Here is a 19,559-nt window from a genome sequence, read left to right on the forward strand (position 1 = left end):
GTGCTGCCGACTTCCCAGGCTGCTTATGGAAAAATGGAAGCTGGGTCCTGGCCCTGACTGATCTCCTCCAAGGCATGCAGTAGCCTGGCTGCTTTCTTTAATGAGGGAGGAGAAACAGGACAAGGCACGAGCGAACAGCTCCGTCCACCACCTGTGCTGTTTACAAAGCTTACCTTAAACCCCGGGGCAGCCAGGGCAAAACATGCGACAGAGAACACCACTTCTGCTCAGCAAAATATTTATTAAGCGTCCACGTGCGCAGCCCTGAGCGAGGCCTCTGCCTCTCGGTGCTTAGTGCTTCTGGAGGTATCCCCACGAACTCCTACCGTCGGTGGCCCCACAGCCTGGAGGCCAAACCACACCCACTTTCCCGTGAGGCTTCCTGCTCAGGCCCTGCCTTCACCAGGAAGAACCACAGCAGGTGCACCTCGTGCCTCTCTACAACCTCCTGCAGTGCCCAGGGAGGGGGCACTGCCCAGGGAGGGGCACTCCCACTATTCCCACGGACACTTGTGAGTGTGAGATGCAGAATGGAGATGTGTTTGCCAGGAGACTCGAAGAAGTCGGTGCAAAGCAGGAGCCCTGGAGAATCCAAGTGTGGGATGCGGGTGGAGTGTGTCTCTTCCCAGCAGCCCCCAGGCCCAGGCCCGTGGGGGGAAGGCCAACTCACACTGCCCAAAGCCATTGGGTGCTGCGGGACATCTCGGGGCCAGGGTAACCAGCCTGCCCCTGCAGCAGCCGCCCCAGCCCAGTCAAAGAACCACACGGGGGAGGCCTCTCAGCCCATCTGCCGTGGCCATGGGCCTGGCGGGGGCTCTGGCCCCCTCAGAACTTCTGCTTTCTGGTGGGGGCAGAGCTGCCGACATCCCTGGCTGCCTCGTCAAAGCCGGAGTTGACGTAGATGTTGGAGGTAGGGTCGGGGTGATTTGGGCAGGAGCCCGCCGCAGCGTCAGCCGCCTCCTGGGCTCGCGTCCGCTCCAGAGCAACCAGAGCCGGGTTGACGTCAGGCCCTGCAGAGGGACAGGGACAGAGGCGCACGCTCACAGCCGCGCAGCGGACGAGGGCCGCGGCCAGGAGAGGCGCCCCCACCCTCACCTGCTCTCCCTGACCTCAGAAACAGGACCGTTTCAGGGTTTTTTTTGGCTGCCTCGGCCCCTCCCTCCCCCTTCCTGCCCAGGCCCCAGGGGTGACCGTCCGCAGCCGAGACGCCTGCACGGAGGAGTGATTCCTTTCTCCGTGCAATGAGCTCAGGGTATGAGGCCCCCCAAGGAGCTCACCATGGCCCTTCTCGGCCCCTGCCTATGTGGCCCCAGCTTCGGGGGTCCTGACCACTGCCCGGGGCGGGGCAGGCCTGCAGGCGCCTCATCTCCCCTCTCCCCACCCCCCAACCATCAGCCCAGGTGGCCCCAGGTGCTCCGGAACCTCCAGGGAGCTGTCACGCCCGGGCCGCCCTGGCCCTGCCTGTGTCTCCCCGACCAGCCCCACCCACACTCTCCTCTTCCAGAGGGAGCTAGGGGGTTCCCGGAAGACACTGTGGTGTCACCGTCACAAGCAGCTACCGACCCTGGAGCTGGCTGATGCACAACAGGCCCTTCTACAACTGCTTCTAGGAATTCTACGTCGTCACGGTCTGGTGGGTAGAAATGGAACTCCGTCCAGCCTGCCCAGCTGAGACCAGAACCACCCCCCGCAGGGGCAACTTCTAGTGGTCACACTCAGCCAGCGGGCGCAGGGAAACAGGCACTTGTACTGCCACTGGCCCAACTGCAAAGGGAGGAACGTTCTGGAGCGGGCCAGCAAGCAGAGTTAGCAAAGATCCAGCACCGGCCACGCTGTGGAAACGCTCAGGGTCTCATGTCCGCTGGCTGGGAGCTGGTAAATCCTGGTGGAGCCACGTGGTGGGGTGGGGTTTCCAAGCTACGAACTGACACTCATTAAGGAGTCATTTAATCGGAAGATTAAAGCTGGTGTTTTTTAAATTCATGATAGAGGGACCGGCATTGTGGCATATCAGTTTGAGCTCTGGCCACAATACCAACATCCCGTATGGGTGCCAGTTCAAGCCCTGGCTGCTCCACTTCTGATCCAGCTCACTGCTCATGGGCCTGGGAAAGCAGTGGAAGATGGCCCAGGTGCTTGAGCCCCTGCACCCACAGGGGAGACCGGGTGGAGTTCATGCTCCTTTTTAAATAAGTAAAATCTTTTTTTTTTTTTTTTTTTTGACAGGCAGAGTGGACAGTGAGAGAGAGAGAGACAGAGAGAAAGGTCTTCCTTTGCCGTTAGTTCACCCTCCAATGGCCGCCGCGGCCGGCATGCTGCGGCCGGCGCACTGCGCTGATCCGAAGGCAGGAGCCAGGTGCTTCTCCTGGTCTCCCATGGGGTGCAGGGCCCAAGCACCTGGGCCATCCTCTACTGCACTCCCTGGCCACAGCAGAGAGCTGGCCTGGAAGAGGGGCAACCGGGACAGAATCCGGCACCCCGACCGGGACTAGAACCCTGTGTGCCGGCGCCGCAAGGCGGAGGATTAGCCTATTGAGCCGAGGCGCCGGCCTAGTAAAATCTTTTTTTTAAAAAATTAAATTAATGGTGGGATGCTTGCGTGTGGTGAGGGCGAGCGGGCTGGGCGTGTCGTGGCTGCGCGGTGTAACACACATGTCTCCTGAGTGCCACGCTCCAAAGTCCCACAGCAGCGCCGTGGAGACCCATCGGCCCCCAAAACTGGGAGACGCATCGCTGGCACCGATGGCCCGCAGCAGCCTCCACTCCCGCGTCCTGCTGTGGGCAGGGCAAGTGCCCAGGACCTTGGCCCAGGGCTCGGGCGTCCGCCGGCGCCCTGGTGGTGAGGACGGACGGCCCGGCACTCACCCAGGTAGCTGAGGATGACGGGCAGGAAGACCAGGCCGTGCAGCAGCCCCAGCAGGGTGATGAGGAGGTTGAGGCGGAAGAAGAAGATCTGGATGAGCTGGGTCTTGGCGAGGCCCAGGATGAGGATGCCCGGCAGGTTGGTCATGGCCACCCCTGCAAACACCTGGGGAGACCACAGCCCAGTGTCGGGGGCACGGGGTGACGGGCAGGGGGCAGGGTGTTGGGAGGGAGGGGGGAGCCCAGGGTGTGAGGCAGGTTGGTCATGGCCACCCCTGCAAACACCTGGGGAGACCACAGCCCGGTGTCAGGGGGCACGGGGTGACGGCAGGGTGCAGGGTGTTGGCGGGGAGGGGCAGAGCCCAGGGTGTGGGGCAGGTTGGTCATGGCCACCCCTGCAAACACCTGGGGAAACCACAGCCCAGTGTCGGGGGCACGGGGTGACGGGCAGGGTGCAGGGTGTTGGGGGGGAGTGGGGAGCCCAGGGTGTGGGGCAGGTTGGTCATGGCCACCCCTGCAAACACCTGGGGAGACCACAGCCCGGTGTCAGGGGGCACGGGGTGACGGCAGGGTGCAGGGTGTTGGCGGGGAGGGGGGGAGCCCAGGGTGTGGGGCAGGTTGGTCATGGCCACCCCTGCAAACACCTGGGGAGACCACAGCCTGGTGTCGGGGGGCACGGGGTGACAGTCAGGGTGTAGGGTGTTGGCGGGGGGGGGGAGCCCAGGGTGTGGGGCAGGGCCCCGAGCTGCCCACCCCAGCCCGCTCACCGCACTGCCCATGGAGATGGTGGCCTCCTTGGCTCTCTCCAGCCGGCTGGGCTTGGTGCTGACGGCAAAGGAGCGGGTGATGTGGGACACGAACTCCACGGACATGCCCACCGCCTGCGGGCAGAGAGGAGCTGTTGCCAGAAGCGGGCGGGAGGGAGCCAGGGAGGCGCGCAGAGCCGGGAGAGGCCGGGCAGTCGCCGCCCAGCGCCCTACCGTGACCAGATTGATGAGGGACACGGCGTTGTAGCTGATGCTCCACAGCGTCATGAGGCCCACGGTGTCCACGAGAATCATGACGATGGTCAGCAGGTTGAGGAGGCCGGAGCGCAGGTCCAGGCCCAGCAGGAGGCAGCAGACGACGAAGGTGGGCACGAGGCAGAGGCCGAGCGTGGCGAGCCCCTCTGGGAGCACGGTCAGGTACTGCTCGTAGAACACGTTGGAGATCCTGCGGCAGGTGCATGTGCACCAGGCGGTTACCGCGGGCCGCAGGCAGCGGGCAGGAGGCCCCCAGCGCCGGGGCTGTGCGGGGCGCCCTGGCAGCCAAGCCATCCCCGGCCCGGGGTCCTCACGTGTAGGGGAAGACCTCGAAGGCGGGGTCCGTGCCCGGCACCTGCCGCAGGCTCGCGGTGATGTTGGCCGCCAGCTCCCGCGACGCCCGCAGGGCCTCGGTGTAGTCCTGCGAGTTCTTCAGCGGCTTGTGGTAGGCCATGAAGCGGGTGGCTGCGGGGGTCGGACGGAGGGCAAGGTCAGTGGCCCCAGGTGTGGGCCTGCTCCGCCACCCGTGCCGGGAGTTCCTAGTAGACCTTGCGGAGGGGGTCTGAATGGTCACTGTGCACTGGCCCCACCCCTGGGGGAGACCCCAGTCCAGGCCACCCTGAGAAGTGCTCTCCCTGAGCTGGTCTCTGTGTGGCTGCAGAGTCTGCCTTGGGTTCCGGCAATCAGTTCTCTAACGCGCGTTTCCTGCAGCGAGGCCCGGCCCGCGGAGCTGCGGGAGCCCTGCCCAGGTCCGGCACGGCAGTTTCTCAGTGGTGTGCGAGAGCGTGGGGATCAGGGAGCGCAGTGGAGCTGGGGACCCCTGTTCTGGAGCAGGAAGGGGCCCGAGGAACGCCTGCAGAGCCACACGCAGAGACTCGGGGACCTGGGCACTTGGATTTCAGGCAGTTTCCAGGCGATGCTCTGGCTGGGGCACTCCACTTTGAGAAGTGCAGCTACCCAGGGCACAAGTTCCCACGGAGGCTGCACCCCGCCCCAGGTCATGGGGACAGGGTTCCTACGTCCACTGCCTCCACAGCCACCCCTCCCCGTCGCCCTTGACCATCCACCTGCCCCTTCAAGCCTGTGGTGCCAGGGCCACACCTGGCCACAGCAGGCCAGCCTTCCTGGAAGATGGGGGGAGGGGACAGGTGTGCTGAGTTGTTCAGTGCACAGAGAGAGAAGCCATGGGGAGGCGGCCTACCCACAGCTGGCCCCAGCCCAGGCCCAGCGCCAGGTGTGCGCCGAGCCCCGTGAGCTCCCTCAGTGGACGGCCACCCGGGTCTGCCACCTGCTGTGTTGAACCCTCAGCCCAGGGTCCTCTCCCCCACTGTCCAGTCTCGCCTCCCTGTCACTGTCCATGGCTGCTGGCACCCACTGCCCACCCTGCGGCTGGGTGCTTAGCCCCGGGGTGGGGCAGCACGTCATCAACTGCTGAAAGAATTTCTAGCTGCCTGTGACCTTGGCTGGGAGAAGGGTGGAAGTCTGGGAACGCGGTGGGGCTGGGAACAGGACCCTGCCGACGGCGCCCAGGCAGCTGGAAGCTGCCCGGGGAAGGAGGAAGGAGAGCACTGATCCCGGAGTCACCCCCACAGGGGAGGCCACGCTTACCTACAATCTGGCCATCGGCGCTCAGGTTCACAGAGGTGCTGTACGCCGCCAGGCCACTGCCGGGGAAGCCACAGCACGGCTGAGTGGACACGGGGCCTCGTCCCGTCCACCCAGCCCCCACATCCCCAGAGAGGCGCCCCTGGGTTCGCCCCTCCCTGGGGTCCCCCACATCGCCCTTCCCGGTGAGTCCCCCTCTTGAGCCTACCCCTTGGGACATCGGATGTTGGGGGGGTCATTCAGAAACCAGGGCAGGTACTTGTGGAACTGCTCCACCGAGGGTCGCACAGGGCCCAGCGTCAAGCTCATGCAGTTCCTCAGGCAGTTCAAGGAGTCTGCAGAGAGAGGGGGCTCTGGGCAGGGCTCCCCAGGCCGGGCAGCCCCTCTGCTGTCCCCCCGCTTCTCCTCCACCCCCGGCTAAGGCCCCGGCAGCCCCTGCTCCATCGTCCCTGCGCGTGCGTGTCTCTACCTGGGGGAGAGGTCCACTCTCAGGCACAGAAAGCGCCAGCACCTACACGCAGGGGCAGGGGGGAGCGGGGCAGGAAACGGGGGCTCCCGCTGCCCCTCCAGTGCAGCTGCTCATGTGCGCAGGCCACCGCCGGCCTCAGCACCCCGTGCACCCCGTGAGCACGGGCGTGATTCTCGAGGGGTGCGGGAGTGCGGAGGCCTCGTCTGGCTCGGTCACCCACTCCCGTGCCCCTCCCAGGGCCCTGCCCGAAGGATCCTGCAGGGGACGAAGGGCTGAGGGAGCCGCCTGCGCTCTCCTCCCCCTCTGCCCCAAGCTGCGGGGCCCCCACTCACTGACGGTGGAGGGGCAGAACTCGTCCTTATTGGGGCCGAGGATGTAAAGGCGGCAGCAGGAGGACGGGGTTAGCCAGTCGATGAAGTCGTCCACCCAGGAGGAGGCGGGGATGGCCAGGTAAGACCTGCGGGGTGTGTGTGTGTGTGTGTGTGTGTGAGAGAGAGAGAGAGAGAGAGGGTGGGCGGGGGCAGGGCCAGGCCCCCCCCTCCTCTCCCCTGCCCTCCCCTGGCCGTGGCCGGGCACTCACTGCTCAGGGAACTCGGTGGCGTATTGGATCTTCTGGGTGAGGGAGAAGCTGTCGCAGCCTGCACTGGAGCAGATGGCGTTCATGCCCGCCTCGCTGGAGAAGTTGTAGCCCGAGGTGGTGACAAAGTACACTGGGGCCCCCACCTCAAAGTAGCGGTTCAGAAACAGGAAGTAGTCGATCAGGTACGAGTCCTGGGGGCAGGGAAGGGGCAGTGAGGGCTCAGGAGGTACAGAGCAGGTGCCTGCTCAGAGGACACACGGACAGGAACACGATGAGGCACACCCAGATGTACACTCAGGTCCATACAGACACAGGTGCACGCTCAGGTACACACAGACACAGATGTACACGCTCAGAGGCACACGTACAGATGTACACTCAGGTGCACGCTCAGGTACACACAGACACACAGATGTACACACTCAGAGGTGCACACACTTGGAGGCACACACAGTGTACACTCAGATACACAAACTCACAGGTACACAGATACACAGAGGTGCACACACTCGGAGGCACACACAGGTACACACTCAGGTGCACACTCAGGTCCATGCAGACACAGGTACACACTCAGGTACACAGACATACACACAGGTGTACACACTTAGAGGTGCACACACTCAGAGGCACACACAGTGTACACTCAGATGTACAAACACACACAGGTACACACTCAGGTACACACACAGAGGTCCACACAAACCGGTGCCCACTCAGGTATACATAGACACACACAGGTGCACACCAGGTACACACAGGTGCACATTCAGGTCCACACACACACAGGTGCACACCAGGTACACACAGACACACAGGTACACATACCCGCATACCTATGGCGGTGCAGGCACAGAACACACACGACCCTAAGGGGACACAATTTATCTTTCCTCCTCTGCGAGCCTCTGACAAGCTGGCCTGTGGCTGCAGCTCGTGTCGGCCTGCACACTTGTCTTTCTTTCGGGAGCCGTGCATTTAAGGACTGGGCCATCCAGAAACAACCACAAATACAGACAAACCGAAGAGAGCAGCCACACATGGCCAGAGAAGGCTGACGGTGCAGGGCAGCCCTGGGAGTATGCTAACCCCACCTCAGGCTGGCGCCCAGCACACAGAAACCAGCAACGAGAAATAAAAGAAAATGTGAGGGAGCAAGGCTTAGGGAAGGGAGAGACTGCTCCCCAGTCACTGTGATCAGACCAGAAACCACAGACACACAAAGAAAAAGAAAAACATGGTCCAATCAAAGAAAAAATGACTGAACAGAACTATCTGGGACAGACCAGGGGGCAGACTTAGTAGAGGAAGACTCTCAGGCCCTCATCTGATTGGCTCACGGGTTCAAGATGGCGATTCAGTAACAAAACGGATGGGGCAGGTGAAGCCACCTCCTGCAGCGCTGGCATCCCATACAGGCGGGCGCTACTTGAGTCCTAGCCACTTCGCTTCTGATCCGGCTCCCTGCTGATGCACCTGGGGACCAGCAGAGGACGCCCAAGTCCTTGGGCCCCTGCACCGCATGGGAGACCCAGAAGAAGCTCCTGGCTCCTGGTTTCAGATCAGCCTGGCTCCGTTGTGGCCATCTGTGGAGTGAACCAGCAGATGGAAGACTCTTTCTCTCTTTCCCTCTCTCCCTCTCTCCCTCTCTCCCTCTGCCTTTCTGGAACTCTGCGTTTCAAATATATAAACAAATCTTAAAAAAAAAAAAAAAAAAAAAAAAAACACTTCACTCTCAATAATGGGCAGGACAGCAAAGCAGAAAACAAGCAAGGAAACAGAGACCTTGGCCAGCACAGTCAGCTGACAACACTCTACCCAGCAACACCAAACACGCTGCTCGAGTGCACATGGAACGTTCTCTAGGCCAGATTGCGTATCAGATCACAGATGACGCCTGCGACGCTGGGACAGGGCCAGGCTGCAGCCGGGAGCCAGGAGCTTGGTCCCGGCGCCTCACCGGAGTGGCAGAAACCCAAGCTGCTGGAGTACACAGCAGTGAACCGGTGGAATCAGGTGCGGGACTGGGACTCAAACCTGGGCCCTCCCAGGAAAGCGGGTGCCCCGCATAGTAGCTCAACCTCTGTGCCAAGTGCCCGCCCCCACTGGTGAATTCTTTCAGACATCGAAAGAAGAATCAGCACAAATTCTGCCCCAACTCTGCAAAACATGGAGGAAATAACCCTTCCTAACCCTCCTAGGAGGCCAGCTGTCGCTCCCCCTCTTCGTGGAGGAACGACACTAGACCCTGCATAGGCTTCATATCCGAGTCACGGCACCATTATGTCGCTCCCCGTCTTCGTGGAGGAACGACACAGGACCCTGCGCTGTTCTTTCGTCTGCTCGGCCCTCCCCGGGTTTGCTGCTGGTTCTTCCCGGGTTGGCTACCGTCCCTTCCACCTCCGTGGAAGGGCGGTTCCCCCTGCCACTTTCCCCACTTCCGCGGGGGAGCGGCACACCGGCCGGCTCTCTCGGGGGCTGCACAGGTGTTCCTTCAGATAGATGTTCCTGGTGCATGTTGTCTCTCTCCTCCTTTATAGTCCTCTTCCGCCAATCCCAACTCTGCTACCCACACGCCGAGTACGCTGCTCTCCTCCAATCAGGAGCAGGTCCTACAGTTTATTGGTTGAACTGGAGGCAGCTGTGTAGAAGCTGTTTCCTCCTCTCCCAGCGCCATATTGTGGGAGAGCAGATGCATAGAATAAGTCTTAATTCCAGTAACTTAGTCTAGTCCGAGTTGCTCCCAGTTGCTCCCCACACCAGCACTGCCCTAACACCAAAAGCAGGCCAAGACACTACAAAAAGAACTGCAGGGCCAGCGCCGCGGCTCACTAGGCTAATCCTCCGCCTGCGGCGCCGGCACACTGGGTTCTAGTCCTGGTCGGGGCTCCGGATTCTGTCCCACAGTGCGCCAGCCGTGGAGGGTGAACCAATGGCAAAATGGAAGACCTTTCTGTCTGTCTCTCTCTCACTGTCCACTCTGCCTGTCAAAAAAACTGCAGAGTGGAGCCGGCGCCATGGAGCAGTGGGTAAAGCCGCTGCCTGGGATGCCGGCATCCCACATGGGTGCTGGTTCGAGTCCAGCTGCTTCAGATCGAGCTCCCTGCTTGAGGCCTGGGAAGGCAGTGGAAGATGCCCAAGTGCTTGACCCCTACGTCCACGTGGGAGACCTTGAGGAAGCTCCTGGCTCCTGGCTTCAGATCGGCTCAGCCCTGGCTGTTGCGGCCATTCAGGGAGTGAACCAGCGGATAGAAGACACTTCTTTCTCTCCCTGATTTTTAAATAAATAAATAAGAAAACAAATTGCTTTGAAAAAAAAAAAAAAAAAAGGATACTATCAACAGTGAAAAGGAAGCCGGAGGAAGGAAGAAAATGCTGACAGGTCACAGGTCACATGGCTGAGAAGGGACTGACTTCCAGAGCACACGCGGGGCCCCTAAAACTCAGCAACCAGAGGGGCAGGCAGGGCAATTCACCCGCTAGTCACGGGAAAGCGCAGAGCCTCATTAATCACTGGAGAATTTCAGCTCAAAACCACACCGAGACCCCACTGCACCCCTTAGGAGGGCTGAGCGTCAATGAGGACCTAGAGAAACCTCACACGCAGCAGGGGGCTGGGCCAGCTGCTGGCCATTCTTCCAGGCCAGCTGTCTCATGTGGGCGGCCCCCGGGCACCCACTGCGGCCGGGGCCACAGCTCCTGCGCCTTCCATACACGCATGTGACTCCCTCTCCACAGTGTGCCGTGACCCCGCCTGCTGGGGGCTGCTGCCCCTCCCTGAAGCCCTGGGGACCTAGGGCTGGGCGGGGCCAGGGCTTACCTTGGGCAGGGCCAGCTCCTGGTCCAGCCCCACGGTGACCTGGCACATGAAGTAGAGACTCGATCCGAACAGGAACAGAAAGAGCAGCAGCTGAGGAGGGAACCCTGTGTGAGAAACGCCCCCTCCAGAGCCCACCCCAGCCCCTGCCCCGCCTTCCCCAGAGGTGGGGTCTGGTGGGGGCATCATGGGAAACACCCCAGGGTGGGGGGCGCCCTCTAGCACCCGCCCCAGTACCCCAGCACTGGACATCACGCCCCCGCAGCCCCCGTGCCCTCTTACCACAACCACGTGGGGACCCTGTGCCCACAACCACGCAGGAGACCCCGCGCCCACTCACCACTACTGCGTGGGGGACCCTGTGCCCACAACCACACGGGAGACCCCGCGCCCTCTCACCACTACCGCGTGGGGGACCCTGTGCCCACAACCACGCGGGAGAGCCCGCGCCCACTCACCACTACTGCGTGGGGGACCCTGTGCCCACAACCACGCGGGAGACCCCGCGCCCACTCACCACTACTGCGTGGGGGACCCTGTGCCCACAACCACGCGGGAGAGCCCGTGCCCACTCACCACTACTGCGTGGGGGACCCTGTGCCCACAACCACGCGGGAGCCCGCGCCCACTCACCACGACCACACGGGTGACCTTGTGCAGCAGGAGCGGGGCGTAGACTTTGCGGAAGAAACACAGCAGCAGCCCCTCGCTCTGCTGCTGGGAGGGCAGCTTCCGGGGCTCCAGGCAGCAGCACACATCTGGCCGGGAAGCCTTGGGCAGAGGCAGCCCCTCAGGGAGGGCCGGGGCAGACCCTGGGGGCGCGTGGGGCGGGGGGGGGCGCACCACGATCCCCGCCTGGGGACAGCCAATGCGCTGCTTTCTTAGCTTTTACCTCCAGCCTCATCAAATAGTTTTGAATTTTGCCTATTGCTAAACTGACAGCTGAACATCTGTCAACTTCCCACGTATATTTTATTTTCTGACTTTGGGTGTTTTAGGGGTTGGTCATATTTCCCCAAAACGACCTCCGTGCAATCATCTTTCCATGGGCAATTGGTCCTGTTACCACTACCACCCCCAGGCACCGGCTCTGCCCACCCACTCTCTGTCTCACTCCTCCTGCCAGTCAGGCGGGGCCCCGGCGCAAGGCCCTTGGCACTGGCCTGGCTGTCCTACCTCCTGCCTCTTGCTGTCCAGGGACAGCAGGGCCACGAAGGCGGTCATCTGCAGCAGGAAGTCGAGTTGCACCGCCAGGCCAGACGTCAGGGCAAAGGTACGCACGGCTGGCATGGGGGTCAGGGCCCCTGTGGGGGGGCAGGGGGCAGTCAGGGCACCCTGGTGCCCAGGACAGGGTGGGCACCTGCTCAGACAGGTGCAGAGAGAAGGGGGTCTGCCCAGCCGCGCCCTGGCCCAGCAAGCTCACCCAGGAAGAAGCAGATGGTCTCGGAGAGGCTGCACAGCAGCATGCTGGGAGCCACCCTGCCCAGGGCTCGGCCGATGTGGGCCTCCCGCGACTCCTCAGGCCTCCGCGGCAGCCGCTGTGTTAGGGACAGCAGGCCTGAGGGGCTGGGTGGGAGCCAGGCCTTACAAGCCCTGCACACCCCACTTCCCGCTTCCGGGGCCTGGCCCCAAGGATTCCTCCTGCAGCCGGGATGTCTCGAGCACCCTGCGTCCAACCCCATTGGAACCCTAAGTGTTTGCCAACAGGGAGAGGCTGTGTGGACGCTGTCTGTGCTTGCCGTGGAAGGAGGGACGTGGCCTGGCGTGCCAACGTGGAAGCAAGGCCGACGCACAGAGCTGGCACGGCACACAGGAGGATGTGTTTAGGTGCACGCACGCTGTTGGTGCAGGCACAACCCCGGGTGCTGACCCACAGTGAGGACGCACACGGTCGCCCGGAGATTTGGGGCTGGCAGGGGCCAGTGGCCCGGGACGTGGAGCCGGCTCCCGTCTCACCTGGTACTCGAGAACGAGGATGAAGATGTTGTCGGCCCCCACGGCCAGCACCAGGAAAGGCACCACTTGCAGGATGATCAGGGACGACGGGATGCCCAGGTAGGAGAAGAAGCCCATGGAAGCCATGACCGCGCTCAGCACCATGACCACCCCGCCCAGGCCCAGCGTGATCTTGGAGTCCACCTGCAATGCAACAGGCTCAGCCCCGTGGCCACTGACACCCCTCCCCCAAGCCCGGGCAGGCGGGCAGCAGGCTCAGTGCCCACAGAGGCTGGGTGCTGCCTGCCACAGTGAGCATCTATGTCTATGCCCCTGTGCAGAGCCGGGCTCCCCAGGGCAAGCCCAGAGCCCACAATGGCACGGGGGCCCCAGGCCGCTTCCAAGGCCCACGAATACTAGCTTTGCTGTGAATGCTTCTCCTGACCCTCTGTGGGGCCACTGTGGGTGTTCACCACCGTTTCCAGGAGCCCTGGTTAAGACAGCATTAGGAGAGCTGCCGGAGGGGCCCGGCCACCGCTCGCCGTTCCCTGCCCGCTCTCACCGGCAATCGGCGCCAGCTGGAGTAGCGGCCCAGGGCCAGGGCGATGTACAGGAAGGTGACGATGTAGCTGATGGCAAAGATGGGCAGGTCCTCAGCCGTGGTGCGGTTGATCTCATCCTCCAGGGAGCGCTGTGCACACACCCACAGCCCCAGTGACCGGGCGCCCTGCGGCCCATGGAGAGTCCCCGCAAGGCTCCGGATACAGCCATCTCCGCCCCTCGGATGAGAGGGCGGCCACCGCGCAGGGCCACCCAGAAAGGAGCAGGGGCGGGACAGGGACACAGGCGCCAGCCCGAGACCGCCAGGGTTGCAGCCCCAGAGCTGGGGACCCCGCGGGCCCTACCTCGGCCATGAACGTGACCTGGAATTTGCTGGACTTCCCAAGCTGCAAGGCTCGCATCTCCTTCACGAAGGCCTCCTCCCAGAGCTTGACCTGGGCCAGGCGGGGGTCCCCCGCAGGGTAGTTGTTGAGGGAGAAGGTTAAGATGAGGGCCTCCGCATCCGAGTAGTCCTCGCCTGGGATGAGAGACGCCGCCCCCTGAGCGCCCCTCCCGGCTCCCACTCCCACTCCCTGTCCTCTCCCACTCCCATCCTGCCCCCCAACGCACCCCACATCCCACTTCCTCTGCGGGCCGCCAACAGGGCCACAGCACGGGAGGGAGGGGTGGCGGCAGCCTCACAGGCAAGGCCACCCGCGGCAGCGGGAGCTCCCTGCGCCACGGCCCCTGCCCCTTGGTCTGCCAGGCTCACCAGCTTACCTTCGTATCCCCCAACGGCGAGGAAAGGGAAGACGGGCGCCCCGTAGTCGGCCATGCAGCTCAGGGACAGGGCCGTGCCGTCTTGGAAGGTGAGGGGGGCACTGTCGAGAGACAGCCACCATGGGAGGGGCCCTGCTGGTCCTGCCCGGCCCTCCACCCTCCCATCCCCCAGCACCCTGGAGTGCCCTGGCTGCACGATGCCCAGCCCAGCGAGTCCTAACCGGCCCGCCCCAGCCAGGGCTCGTGCCGGCCGCAGTGCAGGGAGGGGAGCAGCTGCCCTGGGCGCCTCGCCAGTGCCGGTCAGGGGCTGCGCAGCCTGGCAGCTGACCCCCCAAGCCCCAGGGTTATCTGAATCCCAGCCTCAGGTCCCGTAGTGTGGGGAAGCTAAGCCTGCGAGTCCGGCCCGAGCACCCCAAATGGTGACCACTGCCACCCACCCAGGCCCCTGAAACGGCGCTGAGTTCGGATTCTGTGCCCTGGAGCCGCTGTGTCCACCTTTACCCCCAGCCTGGCAGGGCTGCCCCCTCCGCCTGACCCCTTTCTGCAGAGCGCAGGGTGTCGAAGACTCCGTGGGGTCATCTGGGCTCTGAGCGAGAGGTGCTGGTCCCCAGCTCCTCCCTGGGGGCTATCACTGTGGGATCCTGGGCAGCCACCACACCCCTCTGAGCCTCAGTTCCCCCCTTCCCGGGGCTGCTGTGGGCATCATCCAAAGCAAGAGGACACAGGGGACTGTGACCTGGGGTCCGGGCAGCAGCCAGCAGCCCCCCCCCCCCACCCGCTGCTTGTGGGGACAGCTCCCGGCTCGTGATGCCGACTCCCAGAAGCAGCTCAAACTTGGGCTCAGGCAAGAGTCAGGGAGCCAGGAGGAGGGCGGAGGTCCTGTGGGTTCCAGCCGCGGCCTGGGCCCCCCAGGGTCCTGATGACCCCTGTGAGGTTTTGCAATCAAAACTGTTCTCCCAGCAATGCCAAGAGGCTCTTTCCCCTGTAACCCTGTTTGCTCTCAGTGTACCGGGGCCAAGACGCTCACTCTGGGGACCTCCCATCCTCCCCCATCTCCAAGGGCCTGTGCCCTGCCGGCTGCCCCTCTCCCGGCAGCCTTGTGTGGATGGAGCCAGCCATGCAAGGGTGTGGCTGAGACTGGGCACAGCCCCTGCCTCCCCAAGGGTGCCCTCTCCTCATGGGCGCCGATGGCCCTGGGGACCCTACACAGAAGCCAGGAGGAAATCACACACGCAAGCCGGAAGCTGGGCCCGTCAGGTTCCTCTGTGAGGCCTGAACTGAGGGCGCAGGGGGCGCTGGAGGAATGGGGCTGGGGCCGGAGAAGGGCACCACCCACACGCGGCTCCCCGGGAGAGGCTGGGAGCCACCGCCGGCCACCTCGGAGGGCTGCACGCGGCCTCCGCTCCGGCCCGGGCCCCGTGGCGACTCACTTGGCACAGTAGAGAAAGTGGTCCCTCCAGTCGACCTGGGCAGTCTGGCCCAGGAGCGTCTGGTTGGCCGTGAGCTGCAGCAGCGTGCGGTTGTTCTGGAAGTACTGCAGCAGGCTGTTGATACAGCAGTCGGTGAGGCTGGCGTTGTGCGGGTTGAGCGGGGCGTAGCAGACGTCCCGCAGGCTCACGTTGCGCTGCGCCTCGGGCGACCACACCTGCAGGGCCCGCAGCCGCTCCTGCAGCTCCAGTAGCTCCAGCAGCAGGTCCATGGCCAGGATCCCACTGAAGTTCCGGGGCCCCAGCAGCAGGGAGTTGTAAGTGTAGCGGGAGCGGGTAGGCGCCGTCAGGATCACCTGGTTCGTTCGGAAGAAGGGGCCGAAGTGCTGGTCGTGGAAAGCCTTCTCGCTGCGGGCTTGGCTGTTGGGGGCCGACCACAGCTCCACGGGGTCCGTTGTGAGCTCCGTGAAGGCCAGGCCACACGCCAAGGACACCACGACCGCGATGGACACGGCCAGGATGGTCAGGGGCCACGAGGCCACCCACGTGCCCCAGCACTGGAAGAGCCGATGGAGGAAGGTGTGGATGGACAGGCTGATGCGGTGGGAGAGCCTGGAGCAGGCCGTGGGGGCCGTCGCCGTGCCCCTGGCCTTGGCCGAGTACCTGCGGGCGCACACGAGGCCCAGGAGGAGCACGCCCAGGGTGCTGCAGAGGATGACGACGAGTGCCACCCCACCCCGCACGCGGCCAATGCGGAAGGAGGAGTCCAGGGCCTCAGGCTGCGTGATGGCCGGGCAGGACGCGGCACAGTCCTGGCAGGAGCAGGCCGCGGCGCTGTCCTGGGACTCGTTGCAGGGCGCGATCTCCGCGTTCAGCAGTTGCATCCCGCTGCCCGGCGCCTGCCCGGGCTCCCGCAGGTGGAAGGTAATGTCCAGCGGGGCCAGGCCGTTGCTCGTGTCCCCCTGGAAGTTGAGCCAGCGCTGGGCGTTGCAGAGGGCAGAGCCGTACACGCCGCACATGCTGCCCACGGCCAGCGTGGCGGCGGCGGGGATGCGCACGCGGCTGCAGGACTCGTAGGCCCGCTCGGCGAAGCTGCGCTCGTAGTAGGCCTCGTAGGCCACGACGGCCCGGAGCTGCCCGGCGCCCTGGGAGACCACGCGCGTCACGTTGATGAAGAGGCTCTGGTCCGGGCTGCAGGTGTTCTGGCAGTGCAGGCTCACGAAGTTGTCGGAGCAGGCGGGGCAGCGCGTGAGCAGGGCCTTGGTGACGGACATGCTGGTCTCCAGCGACACCAGCTGCCTGGGCGAGCAGCAGGCGTAGGTGGTGTTGGGGCCGTTGTAGAGGCGGGGGCAGATGCGCTCCAGGAGGGCCAGGTGGTCGCCCGTGACATGGCGGGCAGGCGTGTTGGACAGGCAGGACACGTTGGACAGCGACGTGAGGCCCCCGGACAGCTCAGGGTTCTTCCCGCACTCCTCGTAGAAGGCGCAGTAGCCGGCCTGGTGCACGGGCGTGTACAGCTCTGCCTGGGCCTGAGGACGAGAGCGCGTGCAGGTGGCCAGGGAGGGCGTGGGGTGGGCAGGACGTGGGGGACGGCCTCCCGGAGGTGTGTGTGGGCCCCCAAGGGCGGTACAGGGGCTCCTTGTCCTGGAGGGCGAGGGCTCACTGAAGAGGGGACAGACCCCACTTTACGGAGGTCACGCTGCAGAGGGAAGGCCCGGTGGGGAGGCGGAGGCACTCCAGGGGCCCCCACGCCACACGCCACAGGCCGGGCGTCTCACGCCAGGCCTCCCTCCGGCCCCGCCTCAGCCCCGACCTCCTCCCATCCCCGGGATGCCCACGACCCTCCCCTAGTGCTGGCCTGGCCCCCACCCCAGCGCCTCCTTGACACGGACCAGAACCCCCCAGCGGGGCCAGGGACCCTGCCAGCCACTTCTCCCTGTCCACGTCCCCTCAGCCCTGTGCCCTGGAGACCCCCACACACATACACCCCAGAGCCTGCCCTCCCTCAGGGTTGCTCAGCGACCTGGCCCCAAGAACAGGCAGAAGGCAGGACTCACCTGGTGCAGGAGCAGGGCCCAGAGCAGCCAGCCCCGCGCAGCCCCTGCCATCCCGAGGCCGGATGGGAACAGGCCAGGCCTCAGTGCCAGGCCTCGAGGGCGCGGGGACTGGCCTGGGGATGCACACTCAGGCAGCTCCTCCCCCTCAGGGACAGCCCTGGCCTGACAGGGTTGGAGACCAATGGCGCTGAGCCCTGTTAATGATCCCTGAGTGCCCCTCCCACTTCTTCCCGATCAATGCCCCCCACTTCCGTGAACCTCCCAGTGGAGGTGCTGGGGGCCCCACCCACGACCCAACACAACTGCAGGAGGGAAACCCCCAGCTGCCCCCCGGGCGGCCTCTGCTGGAGTTGGTGCCAGGCCCAGGGTGACAGTGGCCCCAGGCCCCCGAGGGGCTCAGCGTGGTCCCCATAACCTCCACGCAGCCTCTCACCCTCCACTCTGCCCCAGCTCCTCTGGGACCAGGGCCAGCCTGACTGGACACGCCCTCTGCACTGTCATCCTTAGCAAATGTCGTGAATTAATATTAACAGCCTGATAACAGGGGACAGTGGGGTGGAGGGACAGCTCCCTCCAGGGCTGAGGGTGGGTATACTCCGCGTTCTCCTGACCTCACCTGGCCCTTCCTCCCCTCTCCTCCCTTCCCTCGGCTCTCTTGCCCCTGGCCCAGACCTGGCCCACTGGCCAATGCTGGCCAAGCGTCCTGGGCTGTAGCCCCAGTGCACTGGACACACCTCAGCTCCCTTCTGATAGGAATCTTCTGGGCCTCCCTTGGGCTCCCACTATCACCAGGATGGGCCAGGACCTTGGCCCCGTCACGAAGGCTGAGCAGCGATAATGCTGAAGCCACCTGTGTGACTACCCCCTACCCCTCATGACAGCGGCTGGGAGGGGCCTCGGGGCCTCTTCCTCTGGCTCCATGCTCCATGGACCCTGGCAGGATAGGGGAGCCATCCAGGCTGTGCCAGGGTAGACAGAGGCCGAGGGGAGGGGAGAGACCCGTGCCCTAGTGCAGGGCGGACCCCTGGCCCACACCTACCTGCTCCGGGCTTCAGACCCTGAGAATCCATTAGCCACAAAGCTGGCCTCTCTGTCCTTGTCCTGGGTGTTGGACCCCAGGGCAGACGGCTCATTTGGGAGGCCGCCTAGGTGACAGCAGCAGGTGAGTGTGGATGTCAGGAGACCGGCCAAGGGACATTTCGGAGCAGCTCCTGCAAGTGGAGACCTCCTTTGATGATGGGGACTCTCCCCGAGGGTGCCCTCCAAGGAGTAAGGGGGCCATGCTTCCCCACCTCAGGGGGTCACTTCACTCCTGGACGCTTGGTCCCCAGACACCTGTGGCCAGCACACGCCCATGTTGAGGGCCTTGGCAGCAAGAAGTCACTGTCGGCGTGCAGGGATCGGTAGTGTCAAGACAAGAGTAGGTTCCCAGTTGGATTGCGCCCAGCCTGGCACCCACATGGGAGACCCAGAAGAAGCTCCTGGCTCCCGGCTTTGAATTGGCTCATCTCCGATGGTTCACTTCTCAAATGGCCCAGGCCAGGCAAGGCCGAAGCCAGGAGCCAGGACCTTCATCCGGGTCTTCCACGTGGATGCAGAGGCCCAAGCACTTGAGTCATCTTCCTTGCTTCTCCAGGCCGTTAGCAGGGAGCGGGATCAGAATTGAGTCATCTTCCATTGCTTTTCCAGGCCGTTAGCAGGGAGCGGGATCAGAATCGGAGCAGCCGGGACTCGCACTGGCACCCACATGAGATGCTGGAGCCACAGGTGGAGGGTTACCCTACTACGCCACAGCGCCGACCCCTCAAATAAATAAATTTAAACATTAATTAATTAGGCCAGCGCCGCGGCTCACTAGGCTAATCCTCCGCCTAGCGACGCCGGCACACCGGGTTCTAGTCCCGGTCGGGGCGCCGGATTCTGTCCCGGTTGCCCCTCTTCCAGGCCAGCTCTCTGCTGTGGCCCGGGAGTGCAGTGGAGGATGGCCCAGGTGCTTGGGCCCTGCACCCCATGGGAGACCAGGAGAAGCACCTGGCTCCTGCCATCGGATCAGCGCGGTGCGCCGGCCACGGCGGCCATTGGAGGGTGAACCAACGGCAAAGGAAGACCTTTCTGTCTCTCTCTCTCACTGTCCACTCTGCCTGTCAAAAAAAAATTAATTAATTAATAAACTGTGGGTAACGTGTTGGTACCTGACGATCTTCCTCCGTTTGGGGGTTTATGTTCCTGGAGACCAGGCATGCGTCCTTGTTTACTATCCCAAGGGCGCTCCTTCTCACGGTTCATCTGATTATCAGGATTTATCAGATGCTTGGTTCCTCGGGCCTGGTTAAGGGTTTGTGCCAGCCCTGGGCGAGGGCCCAGTGCCTTCCCCGAGGGTGTGGCTCTCCACTCCCACCTCTGTTGTGTACAATATTCGTTGTCAAACTTCACTAGCTTAGTAACTGTGAAATGATACCTCATTA

At 63.7% G+C, this 19,559-nt stretch overlaps 1 protein-coding gene across 1 annotated transcript; it reads right to left on the minus strand.

The window, feature by feature from the left end:
* Nucleotides 1-825: 825 nt before the first annotated feature.
* On the minus strand, nt 826-17,145 carry NPC1L1 (NPC1 like intracellular cholesterol transporter 1). Its single transcript, NM_001082228.1, is given in 19 exon segments — nt 826-1,010; nt 2,866-3,028; nt 3,630-3,743; nt 3,843-4,074; nt 4,199-4,349; nt 5,493-5,548; nt 5,698-5,824; nt 6,291-6,415; nt 6,539-6,729; nt 10,359-10,448; nt 10,989-11,126; nt 11,532-11,659; nt 11,779-11,893; nt 12,312-12,494; nt 12,853-12,981; nt 13,196-13,368; nt 13,611-13,711; nt 15,041-16,566; nt 17,095-17,145. Coding segments are annotated over 19 exon segments (3,978 nt in total).
* Nucleotides 17,146-19,559: the final 2,414 nt, after the last annotated feature.

Source organism: Oryctolagus cuniculus, chromosome 16, assembly GCF_964237555.1.
Source record: "Oryctolagus cuniculus chromosome 16, mOryCun1.1, whole genome shotgun sequence".
Classification (NCBI taxonomy): domain Eukaryota; kingdom Metazoa; phylum Chordata; class Mammalia; order Lagomorpha; family Leporidae; genus Oryctolagus; species Oryctolagus cuniculus.